This window comes from Haliotis cracherodii, unplaced genomic scaffold, assembly GCF_022045235.1.
Source record: "Haliotis cracherodii isolate W230 unplaced genomic scaffold, xgHalCrac1.p SCAF_8, whole genome shotgun sequence".
In the NCBI taxonomy this organism is placed as follows: Eukaryota; Metazoa; Mollusca; class Gastropoda; order Lepetellida; family Haliotidae; genus Haliotis; species Haliotis cracherodii.
In genome coordinates this window covers 12762361-12783031 of record NW_027266341.1, presented here as the reverse complement: position 1 = coordinate 12783031, position 20671 = coordinate 12762361, and the positions used below count along the sequence as shown (strand labels likewise).

Sequence of the window (20671 nt, the reverse complement as noted above, 5' to 3'; positions counted from 1 at the left end):
TCCACGCATACCCTCAACCTCCCACCATCCTTACAAACCACCCACCCATCCTCTATACATCCACGCATACCCTCAACCTCCCACCACCCTTACAAACCACCCACCCGTCCTCTATACATCCACGCATACCCACAACCTCCCAGCACCCTTACCAACAACCTACCCGTCCTCCACAAATCCCAACACCCCAACAACCACTCACCACCCTTACCAAATACCTGTCCATCCTCCATATACCCTCAACCACCCCCCACCCACCCAACCGCTCACCCGACCATCCAACTCTCCATACATACACAGATAAATCCACCATCCACAACCCTTACATCCACGCATTCATCCGCCAATCCCAATTCACCAGAGGATTCCTGGTTTGAGCTGTCCTTACGCTGCTTGTGACAACTGCAACCTTTATCAATCTTTCTCAGAATATATATGTTTGCAGAAAAACGATGCCGTCAGCTGTCACCAGTTGAGATGAGCTTAAATGTGCTGTCACACGACTGGTGCTGTTCACGTGCGTGCTAAATGCAGCCTCGCTTGATGCTATCGTTGAGATCGCTCCCCAACTGTTTCAGGTGTACACACTGGACTGCTACTTCCGCCAAACCTGGTATGATAAACGCCTGTCCATGAACATATCGCTGGAGCACCTCCCCCTGGGGATCACGATTCTAGAACGGATTTGGCATCCTGACACCGTCTTCTACAACGGCCAGAACTCCTACCTCCACACCATCACGACGCCCAACAAATTTGTCAGGATCAGTCCCAATGGAAACGTCCTCTACTCACAAAGGTAATTCTGAAGGCTAATGACAAATCTTGATCCTCACATGGTCCGGACAAGATGTATTACGCCTAAATTAAAGCTAGGGGATGAGATATGGCGAGGTTTTCAGCCTTCGAGGAGACTACATTAATATCACCAGTCACCACAATTAAATAACTGGCCTGATGTTAAATCAAACACATTTAGGGCCCAGTGGCCTGTACAGGGTTCCGTCTCTTAGGGCCTTTGGTCGTGAGTTCGAATCCTGGTTGTCGCAGATTAATATGTTTCTAGTTTTATCAGCACCATTCCCGTGTCCGTAGGTTAACGTTTAATACCTGCATAATTTCGGTCTTTCTTCTCATGTCAAGCTGATGTAAATGAAATAATGTTCAACACGGCGTTACACTAAACTCGCTCATTCACCCAGTCATGGCCAAGAGTCCTCATACATCAAAGAAACAAAATATTAGATTAGTAAAGGTATAGCCGTATACTTGAAGGCGCGTCTATGTGCCTTGATTTTAATTCGAATATGTCTGTCTGGTTGCGACCTTCCTAATATATAATGTCTGATTATGGATTATATGTTCAATTATAAGATGTAAATACCCATAAACATCCGTTGGAATCAATTGCAATTAAGGCTATCTACCGAACACATTCTTGCTCATTTCTAGCAAACCCATTTCCGGGAATTAGAACCATTTTATCATTGGAAACCATCTGACCCTGAGAAAGTCGATCACAGAGAGTCGTTCATAATATGCCATCGTCATAGTCTCTGTTGACGCATGAACCTTTCTGACTGTGTGCTTATATTTCTCAGGTATTAGTATATCCTAAGTATAGGTCAATGCCAAAACGATAGATATTAATATTAATACAACGGGTTGTCCGTTTGGTTTGATTCCCACTGTAAAAGCTAAGATAGTGAAAATCACATGCATGGATCTTTAAAGTCAGTAATGACACTAGGTGTTCGCGAGAAGGGTTAGCATGTACTACTCTACCGGAAGTGACTGAAGTACCGGAAGTAACGAAATATTACATAGATTAGGCAGTCTGACGTGTCGAACTCGAATGCGATATTCCTGTTGAAGTGAGATCCCAGAGCAGGAGAGATCAGCTTTACAGACAATGTGTGAGTGAGTATGGTTTTACGCCGCTTTTAGCAATATTCCAGCAACATCACGGCGGGGGACACCAGAAATGGGCTTCACACATTGTACCCATGTCGGGAATCGAACCCGGGTCTTCGGCGTGGCGAGCGAACGCTTTACCCACTGAGCTACCCGACCGCCCCTTTACAGACAATGAAAGATGAATGAATGAATGAATGAATGAATGAATGAATGAATGAATGGTAAAAAAAGACGATAGATATGTTCATAAATATACGGAAGAATGACTGGTGGAATAGGTGGATTTATATACTGTGACCATTTTTTAAATTAATTGTCTGATCGATACATGGACAGAGGTCAGGATCAAGGTACAGGTACATGCACAGGTAGATGACTGTACTTTGATAAAGATCAACAGACCAGTACACGCTTCCAATTACAGCGTCGGTACCTCACGACGTGCCATCATGTCCATCCATCGTAATGGAACTAGGTTGGTCGGTCTTGAAAGACTTGAAATTATTATACGCACGATTTCTGCGTGCGTGCTTCTTCACATTAAACAACGTCAACTCCGTTTAAGACTTTGCGTAATGCAATTCTTAACAGCAGGATCAGTTGATAAAACAGACACGTTTGCTGTGGGATCTGGAGAAAGATGTCTTCATTTTCAATACAATTTTAAGTTGACACTAATTTTGAATGGCACTTACATGCTATCTGGCGCGTGTCACACTGGTGGCGTGAATGGACGTCTCACCTTGTGTGTAGTAGGAATCACCCAATTCCAGATATTACAATGCATTTGCTTAGTTTGCCTTGGGAAACAATTGACGAAAATTGTGTAATTAAGAACAGAACGTTAGAAAACGACATCCGACTAATAACTGCATATCAATTGCCTTCACGTCAAAAGGTCACGATCTTGATTTACCCATCAGCTAGTGTCTCCACAGGCGGACCTAAGGTGTTTGTGTGGTTATGTTTTCCACGGGTACCTGGACCCGAGTTGGGTGGAACATAATTAAGTAATTAAATCACACTACATTTACTCGCTGTTCAGATAGCGGTATTGAAAACATATTTATCGTATTTGACGGTATATCGTTTCTTGGAATATATCCCTGTTCAGTGATAGCAATATGCTACAAGAAAGGAAAGTTACCACAAATATCTATTTTTATAAATACATTTTTTTCGCAGTTGAAAATGGCTTAGTTGAATCGTATCTTAAAGTGAGTGAATGATGTTTAACGCCGATCCCATCACAAGAGTGTATCACAGCGTCTTTTAGCTAGTCGAGCCTGGATCAGACAAACCAGTGGTTGATAGTATGAACAACCACAATGGTATGATGACATGCAACCAACAAGTAGCCGAGTCAGACCATCCAATATCTTGTGCGTGCGACCTATTTTAAATCAGATTCAAGAAACTTCACTGTAGAGGCAACACCCAGTGGTAATAGCATCATTTAAAGTATTTAGTAATATACAAAACCGACTGAAAGTAACTGATGACTAAATCGTGTTAAACGTTGTCAGTGTAGAAGCTACCTGAAGGGGTCTGGTTGATTGTTTCTGTACAGGCTGACGATCCGGGCAAGCTGTGTTATGGACCTGAAGACATTCCCTCTGGATATTCAGAGCTGTCCACTGTTCTTTGGTAGCTGTAAGTATATCATGATCTGGCTAGCACTGTGCTCTACTACTCTACTGTTCGAAGTATATGAGCCTGATAGTGGCTTTTCGTTTTAAATGTTGTAAGAATATATGCAAGTCTTAAGCCTACAATTGTCCCTCGTCTTCAGCTGTTGCGTGTAAGACAACAACTGTCCCTCGTTTGCAACAGTTGTACGTATGTAAGGCTACAACTGTCCCGAGACTTCAACAGATGTAAGTGTGTAAGCCTACAACTGTCCCTTGCCTTCAACAGTTGTAAGCGTATAAGTTTACAATTATTCCTCGCCTTCAACAGTTGTAATTGTGCAGGCCTACAATTGTCCTTTGCCTTCAACAGTTGTAAGCGTATAAGTTTATAATTGTTACCTCGCCTTCAACAGTTGTAAGTGTGTAGGCCTACAAATGTCCCTCGTCTACAACAGTTTAACGTTTGTAGGTATACAAGTGTTCACCTGTCCCTTGTTTGCAACAATTGATAGTGTGTACGTATACAAGTGTCGCTCGTCTTCAGTTGTGATACTTACATTTGTTAGCCCTCAGCTGTTCCTCGCGTTCAAATGTTACATGTATAAGTATGTAACCCCTCAGCTGTCCCTCGCGTTCAAATGTTACATGTATAAGTATGTAATCCCTCAGCTGTCCTTCGCGTTCAAATGTTACATGTATAAGTATGTAACCCCTCAGCTCCCTCGCGTTCAAATGTTACATGTATAAGTATGTAATCCATCAGCTGTCCCTCGCGTTCAAATGTTACATGTATAAGTATGTAACCCCTCAGCTGCCCCTCGTCCCCCATTCCTAAAGTGTCAGTGGTACGTGTCTTACGTCAAACGTACAGGAGTGATTACGTGTTGAAGCTGTCAAAGATAATTTGAGGACAACGAGAACACATGAACATGTTCGCGTAAAATGTGTCGAGAACAATGGTTTATGCATTTGAAGTAAAGGGCACCCTTTTCACGTTTACGTTGTGTGAACTAAGTAACAAAAACGCGTAAATTATTGATGTTGCGTTTGTCAAGGCCGACCGCAGTAGAAACGGGCAGAGATACCATTGGCATTTTACGATGATTGCGGATTATTAACACTGCCATATAACGTTTTATGCATACAACTGAATGTACGAATATATCGTTGCGTAAATAAAACTATTCTTAGTGCGCGTCTCATATTAATTCAGTTTCCCACACCTTACGACTGTGAACACTAGTGATACAATCAACATCTTCATGGGGATAGTTCGATTTTCACTTAAGGTGCCCAGAACATGAGAATTTAAAACTCAGGAAACACAGGGTGATGATTTATGACCGTTTGGTTTTATTTGTGAGGATATATACTGACCTCCAAAAGAAACGAGAATCTCATAAAACTTCTATTCAAAACACAAATGAGACAACTTTCATTGATCAAAGACATCGCTCAAATGAAAACAATACAAGTTTACATGAGTTTAAATACCCGTACTTTGATCAAGTATTTCCGTTGTTCACTCGCATGTTATAGTCGTCGTAAAAGGCGTTTTACTGGTACGATGAGTGTAGCCATTACTTCTGTTTATGAGCTGCTGTCGGTAATGCTTACAACATGAAATCGTGACAAGTGATGCTTACATAAATATGTAGAAAAGATATTTCGCGTGTTTGATTGTCTTATTGAAGATGAAACTCAACAGTTTCCAATGGGACTGCACTTTATGTGCAGAGTTGCGTCCCTTATTTTTCCGGATCGCTTGTCTGTCATATTCCATTTCTGATCCTCGGCCTGTCAGCAGCATACCTGTGGTCGCTTATAATCGATACTGTTATCTAGCGGATATACCAATCTGATAAACTTGGTATCAAGATCACATGACAGGAACTAATTTCACTCTCCATACATCAGTTCAGTGTCTGCTTGCTCAATATATTGTACACTAAAGTTGTTTAAAATATAAATATGTTTAGATAGGGTTATTCCGAGGTGTGGGTGATTACATAGCTGCAAATATCCTTTGGCGCTATCTGATAAATGGGGCGGTTCGCTCACACACATTATTCATTTTTTAAGTTACTTCATTGAGAGAAATATCTACGCGAACATAAATTATTGTAAGAATGATATGTGATGATGATATTATTACCCTCGTGTGTTTCCGTATCGTAATCAGCAAATATTAGGCCGGCTGGTTGGTTGTTTTACGCCGCACTCTGCAAAATTCCATCTATATGACGGCGGTCTGTATCCAGCGGTCAGACAATCCAGGGATTTATATCATGAGCATCGATTCACGCAATTGGGATCGATTACATGCTTCAAACCAAGTCAGCGAGCCTGACCACCCGATCCCGTTTGTCGCCTCTTACGACATGCATAGTCGCCTTTTATGACAAGAATGGGTTGCTGAAGACCTTCTCTTCCCCGGATCTTCAAGGGTCAGCAAATATTAGGAATAAAGCATCGGTATTATGCTCACCAAAGGCTTTCATAAAATATATAATAATTACGATTCAGAAACACACTCAGTTAATGATCTTTATTTATCACTGTGATTTGGACATTCGTCTAACGTCTGACATGAAATGAAAACTGGTGGTCAAAAGAAAGTCAAAATTAAAATAAATGTTGTTAAATTTGGTTTTGTCGAGTTTACCATCAGTCATTCTTACAACACTTTGTAAGAGGTAATCTGTTACGTTAATGGGTACACTGGCGTAAAAAATAAATTTACAGACACATGATCCCTACCATGTTTGAAATGTAAATTTGTTACGAAAAAACCCGCAAATATATTAATTTTCAAAAGTCAGATGTATAAGATACTCATGATCAGTTGTGTATTATACGAACTTAAAGAAAATCTAAAAGTATTGATTCAAACTATATTTTATAAATTATAACCATGTAGAATTATTATTTGAGTGCTGAATAAGCGCTAGGATACTTATTTTTTGATATTATATCGCTAACCTAAGATATTTGTAATTGAAAATCAACCATGTAATAAAATCAACAACTGAGAGGTATAGTCTCTTTTGCTCCTCAGTTTTCAACTTCAACTTAAATAAGGGGCGGGCGGGTAGCCTAGTGGTTAAAGCGTTCGCTCGTTACGCCGAAGACCCGGGTTCGATTCCCGACATGGGTGCAATGTGTGAAGCCCATTTCTGGTGTCCCCCACCGTGATATTGCTGGAATATTGCTAAAAGCGGCGTAAAATCATACTCACTCACTCAACTTAAATGAAAGTGAGTTGATGTGTTTAAATTATAGCTATTTATGATTGTTTGATAATGTGCTGACATTTTGTGGCGTTGAAGTAGCAATAATACTTTGTATTTTCAGTTGCGTATTCTACTGAAGACGTTGTGTATCAGTGGCGTTATGGTAAAGATGGAAAGTCGGTGGAGTTTGGGAAAGACATCTGGTTATCCCAGTTTGATCTTATAGGGAGTCCATTGTCCAACTATACAGGCAATATTAAAGGAGGTAGGTACATGTATACAGAACATCTACATTAAAGAACTGCATCAACAGGCTATCTTGCTCATGGCTGATTTGCATAAACAAAGTCAACTTTGATAAAATGAATACTTATGACCTGAAAGAGGTTAAGAGTAACAACTTTTTCAGTTATTTATTAATGAGGAAAATGTTTCCAGTACAGGCCAAGGTATGGGCCCTTTTTGGCCAGAGAATGTGCACAATGTTAGAATTGAGCAACACTTTGTTTCAACTTGTGATTAAAGTTATCAGATGTGTTCATATGGATGAGAACTAGACTGTCTTCATGTCAACAAATGCATGACTTGTACAACACGATATGCAGAGGAAAGGATGTGATGTGTTTAAAAGAAGGCTGATTCTAGAAGTTTTGAGAAATCATTACATGAGCAAGTCTTTGAGTCCAATGTGATTTGCATAGGACAAAAATAGATAAACACAGTACAATCATGGGGTAAATATTAATCTTGGGTCTTACTTCTATTTTCATTTGAAGATCGACGAAACCCCTGCTTTCTGAATTGAATTTCACTTTAGTCATGCTTTTGTTTTTGATTTCTAAGTGTATGAGAGGCAAAAAGGCTAGTATATAGTCAGCTATGTCTGATAATTTTTATACTAATATTTCAAACTTTCCGCAACTTTATTATTTGACTTTTCCAGTGGGTCAAAAAGGACACTTATCCTTCCCCATTCTTTGTTCCTGTCTTGACTGTCGGAGTCAGGTTTCAGCTTTCTGTAGATTAAGTATATATATGATACATGAAGAGTTAGTGTTAGTACACTCCTCAAGAAAGCACTGTACTGAAATGTCGCATTGATAGCATAAAGACGTTAAAATCCATGTCAGTCTGTATTGGTGCTACAGCTTCCAAATGCCATATGATGAACTACATGTCATGAATACATACATGTTCTCTTCCAGCTCCCCATACGATTCTAAAGGTAAAGTTCCACCTGTACCGCCACGCTGGTTACTTCATCATCCAGGTGTACGTGCCATGTGCCTTACTCGTCATCCTGTCCTGGGTGGCTTTCTGGATCAACAGAGAGGCCACAGCCGACAGAATCGCCCTAGGTGAGACAGGATCGACACAGTCTTACTTCTTGGCTTATAAGTCAACTATCCAGTGTTAATTGTACAACTAGATGCACTATCATCTTGTATGTGCACCTGTCATAGCCAAACTAGGTGTACTGTCATCATGGCAAGGCAGCCTTCCATATCAATATAAGGTGCACTATCATCATGGCGTGCACGCCTTTCATAGCAGAACTAGGTGCACTGTTATCATGGGCAAGACAGCATTCCATAGTAATTCATGGTGCACTTTCATCATGGCATGCACGCCTTTCATAGCAGAACTAGGTGCACTGTTATCATGGGCAAGACAGCCTTCCATAGTAATACATGGCGCACTTTCATCGTGGCATGCACACCTTTCATAGCAGAACTAGGTGCACTGTTATCATGGGCAAGACAGCCTTCCATAGTAATACATGGTGTACTTTTATCATGGCTTGCACACCTTTCATAGCAGAACTAGGTGCACCATTATCATGGGCAAGACAGCCTTCCATAGTAATACATGGTGCACTTTCATCGTGGCATGCACACCTTTCATAGCAGAACTAGGTGCACTGTTATCATGGGCAAGACAGCCTTCCATAGTAATACATGGTGCACGTTCATATTGGGTTGCGCAGCCTTTCATAGCAGAGGTTTCATCATAGGTTGCAGAACCTTTATAGAAACAAAGGTGCATTGTCATCATGATGTAAACAGCCTTCCATTGCAAAATTAGGTGCACTGTCATGATTAGCAACACAGTCTTTCATAGCAATACAAGGTACACTGACATATTGATTTGTACAGTGTTCCACATCAGAGTTTCGTGTACCGCCCTCACGGGCTCCATAGCCAAACTAGGTCATCATTGGCAGCACAGCGCTACATTGCAAGGTGCACTGACATCCTGTCTTGAACAGCCTCCGACTGCAATACTAGGCGCACTTCCATCATGGCTTAGACAGTCTTCCATAGTAACAATAAATGCACTGTTATCTTGGCTTAGACAGCCTTTCATAGTAATAATAGATGAAAAAAGTAATATAGACATGTTGAGGACATTTCAAAATTTGACGCATCAGTGACAAAAATGATATCAGATGCAATCTCCTATTTTGACAGATGCCGTATGTTCCCGTGTTGTTTCAGGTTAACACTTGACTTGACTTTGCATGTGTTTGTAACGGGTGCCATCGGTGAGGCAGGATACGCTCACTTTTTCACGAACACCTGGTATCACTATTTGATAGTTATTCATAAACACATGTGCATGATACTGTCGGAATCATACAATCAATTTTGAGCCATATTTTGTATGGCTATGGGAAGGGTTTTGTCGCTTTTATGTGCACAACCTTAAATACCAAAGTTAGTGCATGGTTATCGTGATTTACACAGCCTTCCATTGCAGAACTAGGTGCACCTTCACCATATCTTGCACAGCCTTCCATTAGAAAAGTTGATGCACTTTTATCGTGGCTTGCGCAGCCTTCCATTGAAAAGTAGATGCACTTTTATCGTGGCTTGCACAGCCTTCCATTGAAAAGTAGATGCACTTTTATCGTGGCTTGCACAGCCTTCCTTTGGAAAAGTAGATGCACTTTTATCGTGGCTTGCACAGCCTTCCATTGGAAAAATAGATGCACTTTAATCGTGGCTTGCACAGCCTTCCATTGGAGAAATAGATGCACTTTTATCGTGGCTTGCACAGCCTTCCATTGGAAAAGTAGACGCACTTTTATCGTGGCTTGCACAGCCTTCCATTGTAAAAGTAGATGCACTTTTATCGTGGCTTGCACAGCCTTCCGTTGGAATAGTAGATGCACTTTTAGCGTGGCTTGCACAGCCTTCCATAGCACAACTAGGCGCACTGTCATCACGGTTTACACAACCTTCCATAGAAAGAGCTAGATGCATTATCATTCACGGTTAGTAAATCTTTCATACCAGAGTTTAATGCAATTATCGATTGAAAACTTTAACGTCTGTCTTGGGAAAAGAGGCATCAATTCACTTATCAAGTATTGCTTCAGCAAGAAAAGCGAAGCTAGATGCATTGTGAATAAAGGTCCCAACAAATTACCAAGGGTTTTATTAATTAAACCCTACAGTTTCACATATCGATATCAATAAACATGTACAATACAAATAAAGAGATCAAATTGTTACTACAGAACTACATAAGTTTGCAAAGTATTCTGAACGCAATCATATTAAACAGTCCAGATTTCCTGAACGATATATAACTTAACACTGTAGAAAAGGGAAGTTGTTCAGAAGCTGTAATTCTTAAAATAAAATACGTTGTCCAAACAGAGTGCTATTAAGACGCTCTGGGACAGGATTCTTATTGAACAAACCCGTGGTACATCATAGCTCGGTAAATTATAACAAGTACGTAAATTACACTACATGATACATTGTGCTGATTAATCATACAATGTATTCATACGCGGATTCTAAAGCTTGTTTCATTGAGTGAAACTACATCTCAAACATTAAAGATTGTAAGAATGACAGTTTATGATAAAGATATTATTACGCGTGTGTGTTTCTGTATAGTAAATAGGGGGCACGGGTGGCCCAGTTGTCTAAGGCGCCGCGATTTGCTGTGCAGAGTTGCGTCCCTTAGGCACGCCAGAAACCTATGATTGTGGGTTCGAATCCCGGTTCGCCCCGATTATGTTTCTAGGTTTGTCAGCACCATACCCGTGCTCGTGGGTTTCACCAAAGTGGTAAACGTCTGAGACCTTCATCACTTCGGGCTTTCCTTCCACATTCAGCTGACACGCCGTGATATGACTGGAATACTGTTAAAAGCGGCGTTAAACCAGACTCACTGACTCACGTATAGTAAATATCATATATTGGGAACAAACAAGCCAAATACGATTTTACGATACAGAGACACACGAGGGAAGTAATCTCAATAGGTAAGCTACCCTGTTCGAGTTCTTGGTAAAAGCGACCGTGAACGTGTGACATGTTGTGACAAGTGTTTCAATAGCTTCTGCAGTTTCTCCCCTGCTTGGTGTTAAAGGATAAAGACCCGATAACTGTCCCTGCAGATGTAGCCCTTGCGCACGGTGATCGTTTTCGGCTTTACATAATTATGGCGTAATAGATTATATCGTTTTCGTTGTACATGACTTCGACTTTGACTCTTGACTTGTGTTTTTTACTCGTCAAAAACAGGTTTATCTCATCGAGATGAAGCGAGACGAGACGACACGACACGACACGATACGACACGATACAACACATGACATGACACGACATGACATGACATGACATGACACGACATAGACATGTTTATCGTCACTTTGCAGAGATAACATGAAAGCATATTTCACTGATACAATGTAATCATAAAGATTTATTTTTAAGTGACGACTTAAATGTCAGTTTCTTTGGTATATATACATTGAGGGGATGGTTACTCAGATAATAGATTAGCCGTTTCGGTGTGTGTGTGTGTGTGTGTGTGTGTGTGTGTGTGTGTGTGTGTGTGTGTGTGTGAAGATTATAGTAACGTTATATGCTCCTCCTGCACTTACATGTTATATGTACAAGTAAATGAAATATCACGTCAAGTTACTTTCACCTTATAGACGTCTTGTTCATTTGTATGTGATTTGACGCCGCACTCAGCAATATTACAGCAATATGACAGCGGTCTGCAAATAATCGAGTCTGGACTAGACAGTCTAGTGATTGAAATTGTGAGCAACGATCCACGGGCTACGATGACATGCGACAACCAAGTCAGCGAGCCTAACGCCCCGATCCATTTAGTCGCCTCTTACGACAAGCATCGGTTGCCGGGGATCAATTCTAACCTAGAATCCCAACGGAGCGTCGTTTCGATAGGCAATTAGGATAGGCATATGTGACAGAGACTCTGCTGAAGAAAGTTACGAGGATAGCTACATTAGTCCAGTGTCCCCTTAGCGAAGGAAGTTATGAAACTGATGATAGAGAATACTTTTGGCATAATATTATGTTTGTTACAGCTTAAGTAGGTTAAGCTCAGTACTACACATAGAGTGACTGGATGTTATTAGGATTGTTATATAGTGGTAGAGTGTCCGCTTTGGAACTTTATGAATACATATTACATATTCTGTTATATGGGTAGACCCATTGTCATAAGGTGTGTCCACTTGAGTAGGTACAGAGAAGTTTAGTAAGCTCCCACATATTTCTTTATTAAATAATATTTGTTTCCATTTGAAATAGTCACAGATAGCTTTCATACTGACGTTAAGATGTCTTTTAAACCATCTGTTCTAGGGTAGATTACGTGTAATGTGGGTTAATAAATATATAAGTACTAATCCGATATTGATCCACACAGTGGCGTCCAATACACCCAGACATACAGCACTCTGCAGTTGCCACCGCAGTGGCGTAGACACCATGTTGATTTCAATTTCCTTGTTTACGTTTTCACATTGAAAGGTCCTAGGGCACCAAGACGACGTGTACATCTACGAAAGTGTTTGATCTACCTACAATAACATTACAGGCAGTGGAAGAACATGCAGCTCACGCAGAATGTGACAGGCATCCAGCAATGAGTAGACAGCTAGAACCGAAATAATTGAAAAGAAGACGCATGGGCGATTAGACATGATTTTCATTTAAATCGTTCAGACAAGTTACGAGACGATGATGGAACAATATAAATACTAGACGCCAGATCTCATGCCATACCGCATAGTCCCCTGATTGATATAGCTACATCGTAACCTTAAGCGTTTAACACAGTACGAGCGAGTACTCTTCTCTAGTTATGGCTAAGTCTTGCAGTTAAATTCTTCTTGGCAAATACAAATTATTGGCGTTGGATAATTTCTCTGGAAGCGGATATGGTTAAAGCTAGCTGCCTTGATTGCATCCTCTAGGCGTAATATAACGTTTAATTTGGCTCAGTGGGTCGGGAGGGGGCAAAGGCAATGGAAGCAAGGAGAGGGATGTCACTTGTAAAGTGAGCGAAACATATTTCATGTAACAGCTCAGAGCCTGTATCTGATCTGTGAGGACTTGTAGGCGATGGGAGGAGAGGATGAAGCTGATGTACGACGCCGGGGGCTGATGGTCAGACGATGGTGTCGCCCCGGGCGTATAAATCAAGGCAATGATAAAAACTATCCCGCTAAGGTGACACAATATTGACTATAAAGAAAAGAGGAGCTTGTGCATAGTTAGGAGTCTGATTTAATCTCTATCATTCCGTTAATGGTAATAGTTTGTGGTATTTGAGGTCGCTGATTGACTGTATATAATGGTTGCTACACACGTACGTACGCATGTTGTGAATGTGGGATGATGATACGATAAGCACAATTCGGCCAAGGTTTTAATGGAGGCTTCCTCCACCACCTATATCCGTTTTCGGTTCACGTGTTGACGCACCAGATAGTGCTCTGAGTGAAACAGGCATTGCCTCTATGTGATAAGGTTTATCACGAACTGAATGGTTGATATACATTATAAAATGCCGATCCTGATTCCCTAAGGTTAAACATATTAAACGAGCGACGCCGTCGTCATATCATATCCTGTCCTTTCGGTTTAAACAAGGCCTGAAGTATTGTATTTCACTCTGAAATTATAGGATTCTTTCAGGTGATTATAGACGCAGTTTTGTAACGTAGGACACACACATGGCTTTGTCGCTTAAATAAATCCGAGAAAAGAACATACCAACAACTGAATCCATGTAAATAAAATTTCACACATCCAAGCATATGCTAACCCATAATAAATGCATACAGAAAATGCTTACTTTACAAAGGATAATGGGTAATGATTACATTATTAATAATGCTAAAAGCACATTGAATAATCATCACATAACTAAAATAAACACACTTGACAATGATTTCATAAGCTATGATAAATACCCATTTCATAATGATAACGTAACATATATGAAACCCCAAATCATCAATGACATATGCACACAATATGATAAATTAAAAAGTGATAAATGCACACTAGACGATGATTACACGTTAAAAAATGAACAGAAATAATGATAAATGCACCGAGATGATAAAACATAACAAACGATAATGCAGACTTCAAAATTATGATATAAGTATAATAAAAAATATATAAATGATTAATCCATACTAGATTATAAAAAATAAAAAAGGATAAATGTACTCCAGAGAGAGGTAAAACATGATTAATGTTCTGTTTTATGTCTTGTGATGAATGTCCTTGTCTGTAACTGTGCACTGTGATAGCTTTGTCCAGCGGATGTGTGTTTACACAGACAATGTGTTTTCAGGCGAATCGCTATGATGGTTGCAATGTTGCAGTGTGTTTTCTTGCGGATCGCTGTTGGTTATTTCACTAATACACATACCGACAATGTTGCAATGTGTTTTCAGGAACGCTAACCGTTTTGACCATGACGATTTGCGGGATTGAGAACAAGACTGATTTCCCTAAGATATCCTATATCACGGCCATTGACCTCTATATCGGCGTCTGTTTTGCCTTTGTTTTGGCCACCATACTAGAGTTCGCCTTTGTCCATTACTTTACCAAATACGGCACCGGGGAACCTCTGCTGTACGAGTCAAGCGATGAGGAGGACGATGAAAGTGTATTCGATGAGGTAATTATTGAAATATGTATTTCTGAATATACTGAACCAATAGTCTGATCAGTTAGCGGAAATAGATAAAACACGTTTCATAAATACACGTTCAATAACCCATTGTTGGTTAGGGCCGTGAGGTAGACAAGATGTGAAATCGAACACCCGAGTTCGATGGCCACATGGGTTTATTTATAATCCTATTCGGTGTTCCCCGAGGTAATATTGCTGTATTGTTGCTAAAAGCCGCGTAGAACCATACTCACTCACATGAGAGGTTACTTTAACGAATTATGTCATGAAACGTCTCGCGAAAGCTTTAAATATAGTTTTGTCAGAAATGAACTTTTGTTTATCATTTTGCTGATGTATATAATAAATATGTGTTAACATATTATAAAATCACTCCTTGTCTATGATAATATTTTAAATCTTGATTACAAACTCACATACACAACAACGCAACATGTTTCTACTGCTGTCTCATCACCGTACCATTTTTTAACAATAGAGGGACTACCGTAGTAAATGTTGCGGTTATACTGCGGACTTTGCTAAAAAGACGTCCACGTTGTAGTGTATTGTATGCCAGTTAAATCAATGATGTGTTTACATTAATATAAAATATGAAAATGCTTTTGAAAACATCAATCGTTATTTTTAATCGAACGAGTGTGAATTGACAATACGTGAATTAAATGCAAAGGTAATTCAAATACACTAATGTGATTAATGTGTGTCTCATATAATAACTTATTCTTTATTGAAGCGGTTTGCTTTTTAACCAACCTAAGTCTTTTGAAATTCCACTCTAAATCCACTTTGTCAATATTATCACACTGCATAAGAAATACATGCCTGAAAGAGAGCCTATTTGATATCAAAGACAGCTATCAGACACGCCAAATTCAAGTACAATGCCCCTCGCGTAATGTATTGATTCGTCATTAGGAAACCATTCTCTATTCTGCAAACTAGAAATGAAGGTTTTGTATCGCAATAGGTTTCATCTGTGCGGCAATGGCAACACAAGGTTACCATTATGCTTAACGAATTAAGATGTCTTAGATTTGATTAAACATGTAAATAGTCTCACCGCCTGATATGTGGTCGAGACGATCTTAATGAAGTTGATATTAAAAAGCAATTCCACATTTCCCAAAGTGATTAAGCGTGATGTCGTTGACGTAACATGATTCGTATTTATGCATAAATACTTGAAATTGTTGATAATAATTATGATTAAAATCTTACTCAATACTAGTGGCGCCAACGGTTTCTTTGGGATTATTCTCCTTGGCTTATAGACCAAGTCAAGTGACATCTTACAATTTGAGGAAGAAGGAAATAGCGATCAGTTGGTGCAATAGAGTCACAAGCTGACAAAAAAGTCAGAAGTGACACCTACTATACCGAAACACCGGCTTTATCAAAGCTATCAAATGTTATCGTATCCTAATAATTTGTGATTCTTCAAATGTCCTTAAACGTCATAAATGTTTTCAAGTTAATCTGATACACAACAGTTGTATTAACGTTTTCACAAGAAGTAACTTTGAAATAGACAGAGTACACAATAAGGTTAGTAATGAAACGGTTCAACAAACAAGTAATCATTGTATTATGAAAATGTACAATTAATAATAACTAGATTTTGACGGGGGTCGATTCCCGGATTTATAAATGGATGAAAGATTACCATAGCGAACCTACGTAAAGTAATGCAGAACTACCAAAAAAATACATCAAAATGTCCGTAGTTTCGTGAAGCAGGGACGTCAATATTAGCCCACATGGTCTGAAGGTTTATTTCGGTACCATAGTGATACAATATAGCGAGCTAAAGGAGTACGAGTTGAACATTACTTATTTGTTACGCCTAGTCATTCGGAAGAAGGTCTCTATCCCAACTAGCAGTTTCACAATGACATATTAAAGTACGTCTTACATTGTGACTTTGCTACTTTCGCAGACGGAGGAACGCCACGACCTTGAATCCAATGGCGTGGACGGTACGCACATGAACAAGATAGTTGCAGATCGCAGCATCAGGGAGGCCATTGTGACCAAGCTGTGTGATTGTATTCACTGTCTGACACAAACAAAGCGATACTACGGCTTCAAGAAGAAGGCTGATGATGGCTACATTAACAGTGTCAGTCAAATTGATAGAACGTCTAGAGTTGTGTTTCCGGTGACGTTTTTCATCTTCAATGTAGTGTACTGGGTGTCCTACTCTCGTTGGAAGATGTGACGTTTTGGAGAGATTGGTCCTTGTGATATACCTTTATTCGCTTTGGAAGGGTTCAATGGAACGGCCACGACGTAGAGAAAACGTGGTTCGCAGACTTGTTGCTGTTGCTTTTATGATTGAAATATTCATACATTAACAGAGGTTCTGGCATTCAAGGAACTTCATATCTACTCAACAGCTGTTTGAGAAGACATGTGAACAGACAAATATGTTCATATTATTCATGATTGAAAGTGATTTTTGTATTCATCAATTGGTGTAAATAGTGTGACTTGCGTTGTCTTGAATGGAAGAATATAGGAACGTGATATGCCCTGCTACATAAACATGTTCAAGAAAATGAAATATCAAATCACGTTGCTTTCATCTCAGAGTTTTGTTTTTTTGTTTGTTGTTTAACGCCGCATTCAGCAATACTGCCGCTATATGACGGCGGTCTGTAAATAATCGAGTCTGAACCAGACAATACAGTGATTGACATCATGAGCATCTATGTACGCAATTGGGATGCACTTATAGAAGTAGATCACTTACCATTTTCAAAGTATATTGACTGAATCAAAGGTGGCGCATCACAAATAAGAGTCCCAGCACTTTCACTGTGTCAAGGTGACAATATTACACCCACCTTGTGGCTAGTAACGAGTGTCCGTTTACATGATTATCCGTACTGTTCACAAAAGGATAATTCTATATAACTGAAAGGGCACATGATCGGTGAACGTGTAAATAAGAGGTCTCATCTTAAATTTCATATTGAGTGAATGGCATTTCTGCAATGCAATAGGGGGCCCGGGTGGCCCAATCGTCTTAGGCGCCGCGATTCGCTGTGCAGAGTTGCGTCCCTTGGGCACCCTAGAAACCTATGATTGTGGGTTTGAATCCCGGTTCGCCCCGATTATGTTTCTGGTTTTGTCAGCACCATACCCGTGCTCGTCGGTTTCACAGAAGTGGTAAACGTCTAAGGCCTGTCTCACTTCGGGCTTTTCTCCCACATTAAGCTGACACGCTGTGATGTAACTGGAATACTGTTAAAAGCGGCATTAAACCCAATTCACTCACTCACTCCAATGCATTAACCGTAAAATCGTTTGACGAGTGTGTCAGCTGGTTTAGTTGTTTCCAAAAAAGACCCACGTTGGCTATTGTAAGGGCGTAGTCCTTGTCCAGGGCCCTTCAGATCCAGAATCCTCATTGTATATAGTACTCAAAACGAAACTTACATCTACATTTCAGTTATCATTGTTGGAGATACTTTGTTTGTAATTCTGTACAGACAATGAAGAGAGAGAAGTCCTTGTACTAAGCCACTGACCCAGATACAATACGTACATGAAAAGTATGTATTGAAATACTGTACAGACAATGCATATGACCCGACAAAAAGGTTACCCTGAGAATAATGTTGCTTGTTCGGTCTGTCTATATCACTCGCGTCTGTTTGTTTGTTTTTTGTTTCTTTGTTGTTTAACGCCACACTCAGCAATATTCCAGCTATATGACGGCGGTCTGTAAATAATCGAGTCTGGACCAGACAATCCAGTGATTGGCACAATGAGCATCGATCCACGCAATTGGGATACGATGACATGCATCAACCAAGTCAGCGAGCCTGACCACACGATCCCTTTAGTCGCCTCTTACACTCAAATTTGTAACGGTGTAGAGCTATGTATATACACGCGCTGTATCATTATGGGATGAACTGTACCCCTTTCATCTTACAACCCTAATATGTAAAAAAAACATGGATTGTGTATCGTCCGAATGACAGATCTATGGTTATAGCAAGCTATGACTCTATATATTATCTTACTTTTTGGGGTCGCGACCACGAGAAATAAATGTGCACCGTTCTTTATTCAGTTTTTGTATTTTGATTAATATCATATCAAAATGGAAAATGGTAACGTTTTAAAAATATCAATTGGTAATCGTTGTTTATTATTTTGTTGGTTATTTAATATATAGGCGTGTCTTGAGGCATCTTTGTATGCGTTTTTTCAGACCAATGTGTATGAACGAGTGTCGAAGGATTAGCGTGTCTGTGTTGGAAAGAAAACTTTAATAAAACGAATATCCTGGTTCCGGTTGGGGAGGCCAGACTGAGTCGTTTCTGTAACACCCTGTGTCATTAGTGTGCCCTTTCCGATGATCCTTGAGTGTAGGTTTCTGAAATTGTTCATTATTTTGAGATACGAGTAAATACTATGAATATGACTCATTTTCAAGGCATATTATATTATATGTATATTACAAGGCAATGTATACATAGTTTGGTCTTATGTAACGTGGGGCGGTCGGGTAGCCTGGTGGTTAAAGCGTTCGCTCGTCACGCCGAAGACCCGGGTTCGATTCCCGACATGGGTACAATGTGTGAAGCCCATTTCTGGTGTCCCCCGCCGTGATATTGCTGGAATATTGCTAAAAGCGGCGTAAAACCATACTCACTCACTTACTCACTCACTCACTCACTGATGTAACGTTCTTGCATGTGGAATATGCTATGTTTGAAAGTAGGCGCGCAGGAATATAATTCAAACACTGTAATGTACAGTTTTATGTTAACTGTTGTTCAGACACCACTCATGTGAACGTTTTATATGATGACGAAATTATAATTTGCAATTTGTGATTATACTGATTCTTACACATACACGTACGAGTACAGTAAACTACGTTTATAACGAACAAGCTTTTAACCTAATGACGGATATAACGAACTTATTTTTTTTGTCCCGACCATATGCTGTATATATGCTTACAACGTACTACGGTTAAGACGAACTAAAATCAGTTCTCCATTTGAGTTCGTTATGACCGTAGGTTACTTTAGTACAGAGTGTTCGGACACAGCATTGCGGTAGTTGGGGTCATCTGACAGTTAATTTAAAGGTCTCTGTCTAATGGGTGTTTTCTGGCACAGGAGACAGAGTACGTAAATATGATGTCATTTTTTCACAATTGAAAAAAGGTTAACATGTGGACAGTGGACAGTTAACATTGATTTGATATGACAGTTAACCTTACCAATATGACACAAAACGTCAACTGCAGAGATTAACCAGTCTCGATTCCTTTGGGCTTAAAGGCGAAATAGTGGTGAATATATGAGTGAGTGAGTGAGTGAGTGAGTGAGTTGGGTTTAACGCCGCTTTTGACAGTATTCCAGTTATATCACGGCGTGTCAGCTTAATGTGGGAGGAAGTGATGTAGGTCTCGGACGTTTACCACTTCGGTGAAACCAACGAGCACGGGTATGGTTCTTACAAACCTAGAAACATAATCGGGGCGAACCGGGATTCGAACCTACAATCATAGGTTTCTAGGGTGCCCAAGGGACGCGACTCTCCACAGCAAATCGCCGCGCCTTAGACGACTGGGCCACCCGTGCCCCCGGTGAATATATGAATGGATCACTGAAAATATATGATGACAGCAGGTCTTCGCTAAAAGGTAATCGGTAGCACTCGCCACTCCTACAAATTGCGTAAAAAGTATGTTTTTGTTGCCTGATTTCACACGGCTATACTCCTGCCATACAATAGCGCCTATAAACAATCGAATCTTGACCAGACAATCAAGTGATGGACCAGAAAATCCAGTGACTCGAAAACTGACTTTGTTGAAACTGAAAACGATATGTTAATTTTGAATTACATGTGTACAAG

At 40.0% G+C, this 20671-nt stretch overlaps 1 protein-coding gene across 1 annotated transcript in view; it reads left to right on the top strand.

Moving 5' to 3' along the window:
* Positions 1–17262, top strand: part of LOC139449926 (gamma-aminobutyric acid receptor alpha-like) — a 71409-nt gene extending 54147 nt beyond the window's left edge. The window contains exons 5-10 of the mRNA XM_071231538.1: positions 579–799; positions 3488–3570; positions 6903–7046; positions 7987–8139; positions 14535–14764; positions 16719–17262. Coding sequence (XP_071087639.1) covers positions 579–799; positions 3488–3570; positions 6903–7046; positions 7987–8139; positions 14535–14764; positions 16719–17000 — 1113 coding nt within the window. The 3' untranslated portion in view covers positions 17001–17262. The remainder of the gene's footprint in view (positions 1–578; positions 800–3487; positions 3571–6902; positions 7047–7986; positions 8140–14534; positions 14765–16718) is intronic.
* The last annotated feature ends 3409 nt before the right edge of the window (positions 17263–20671 follow it).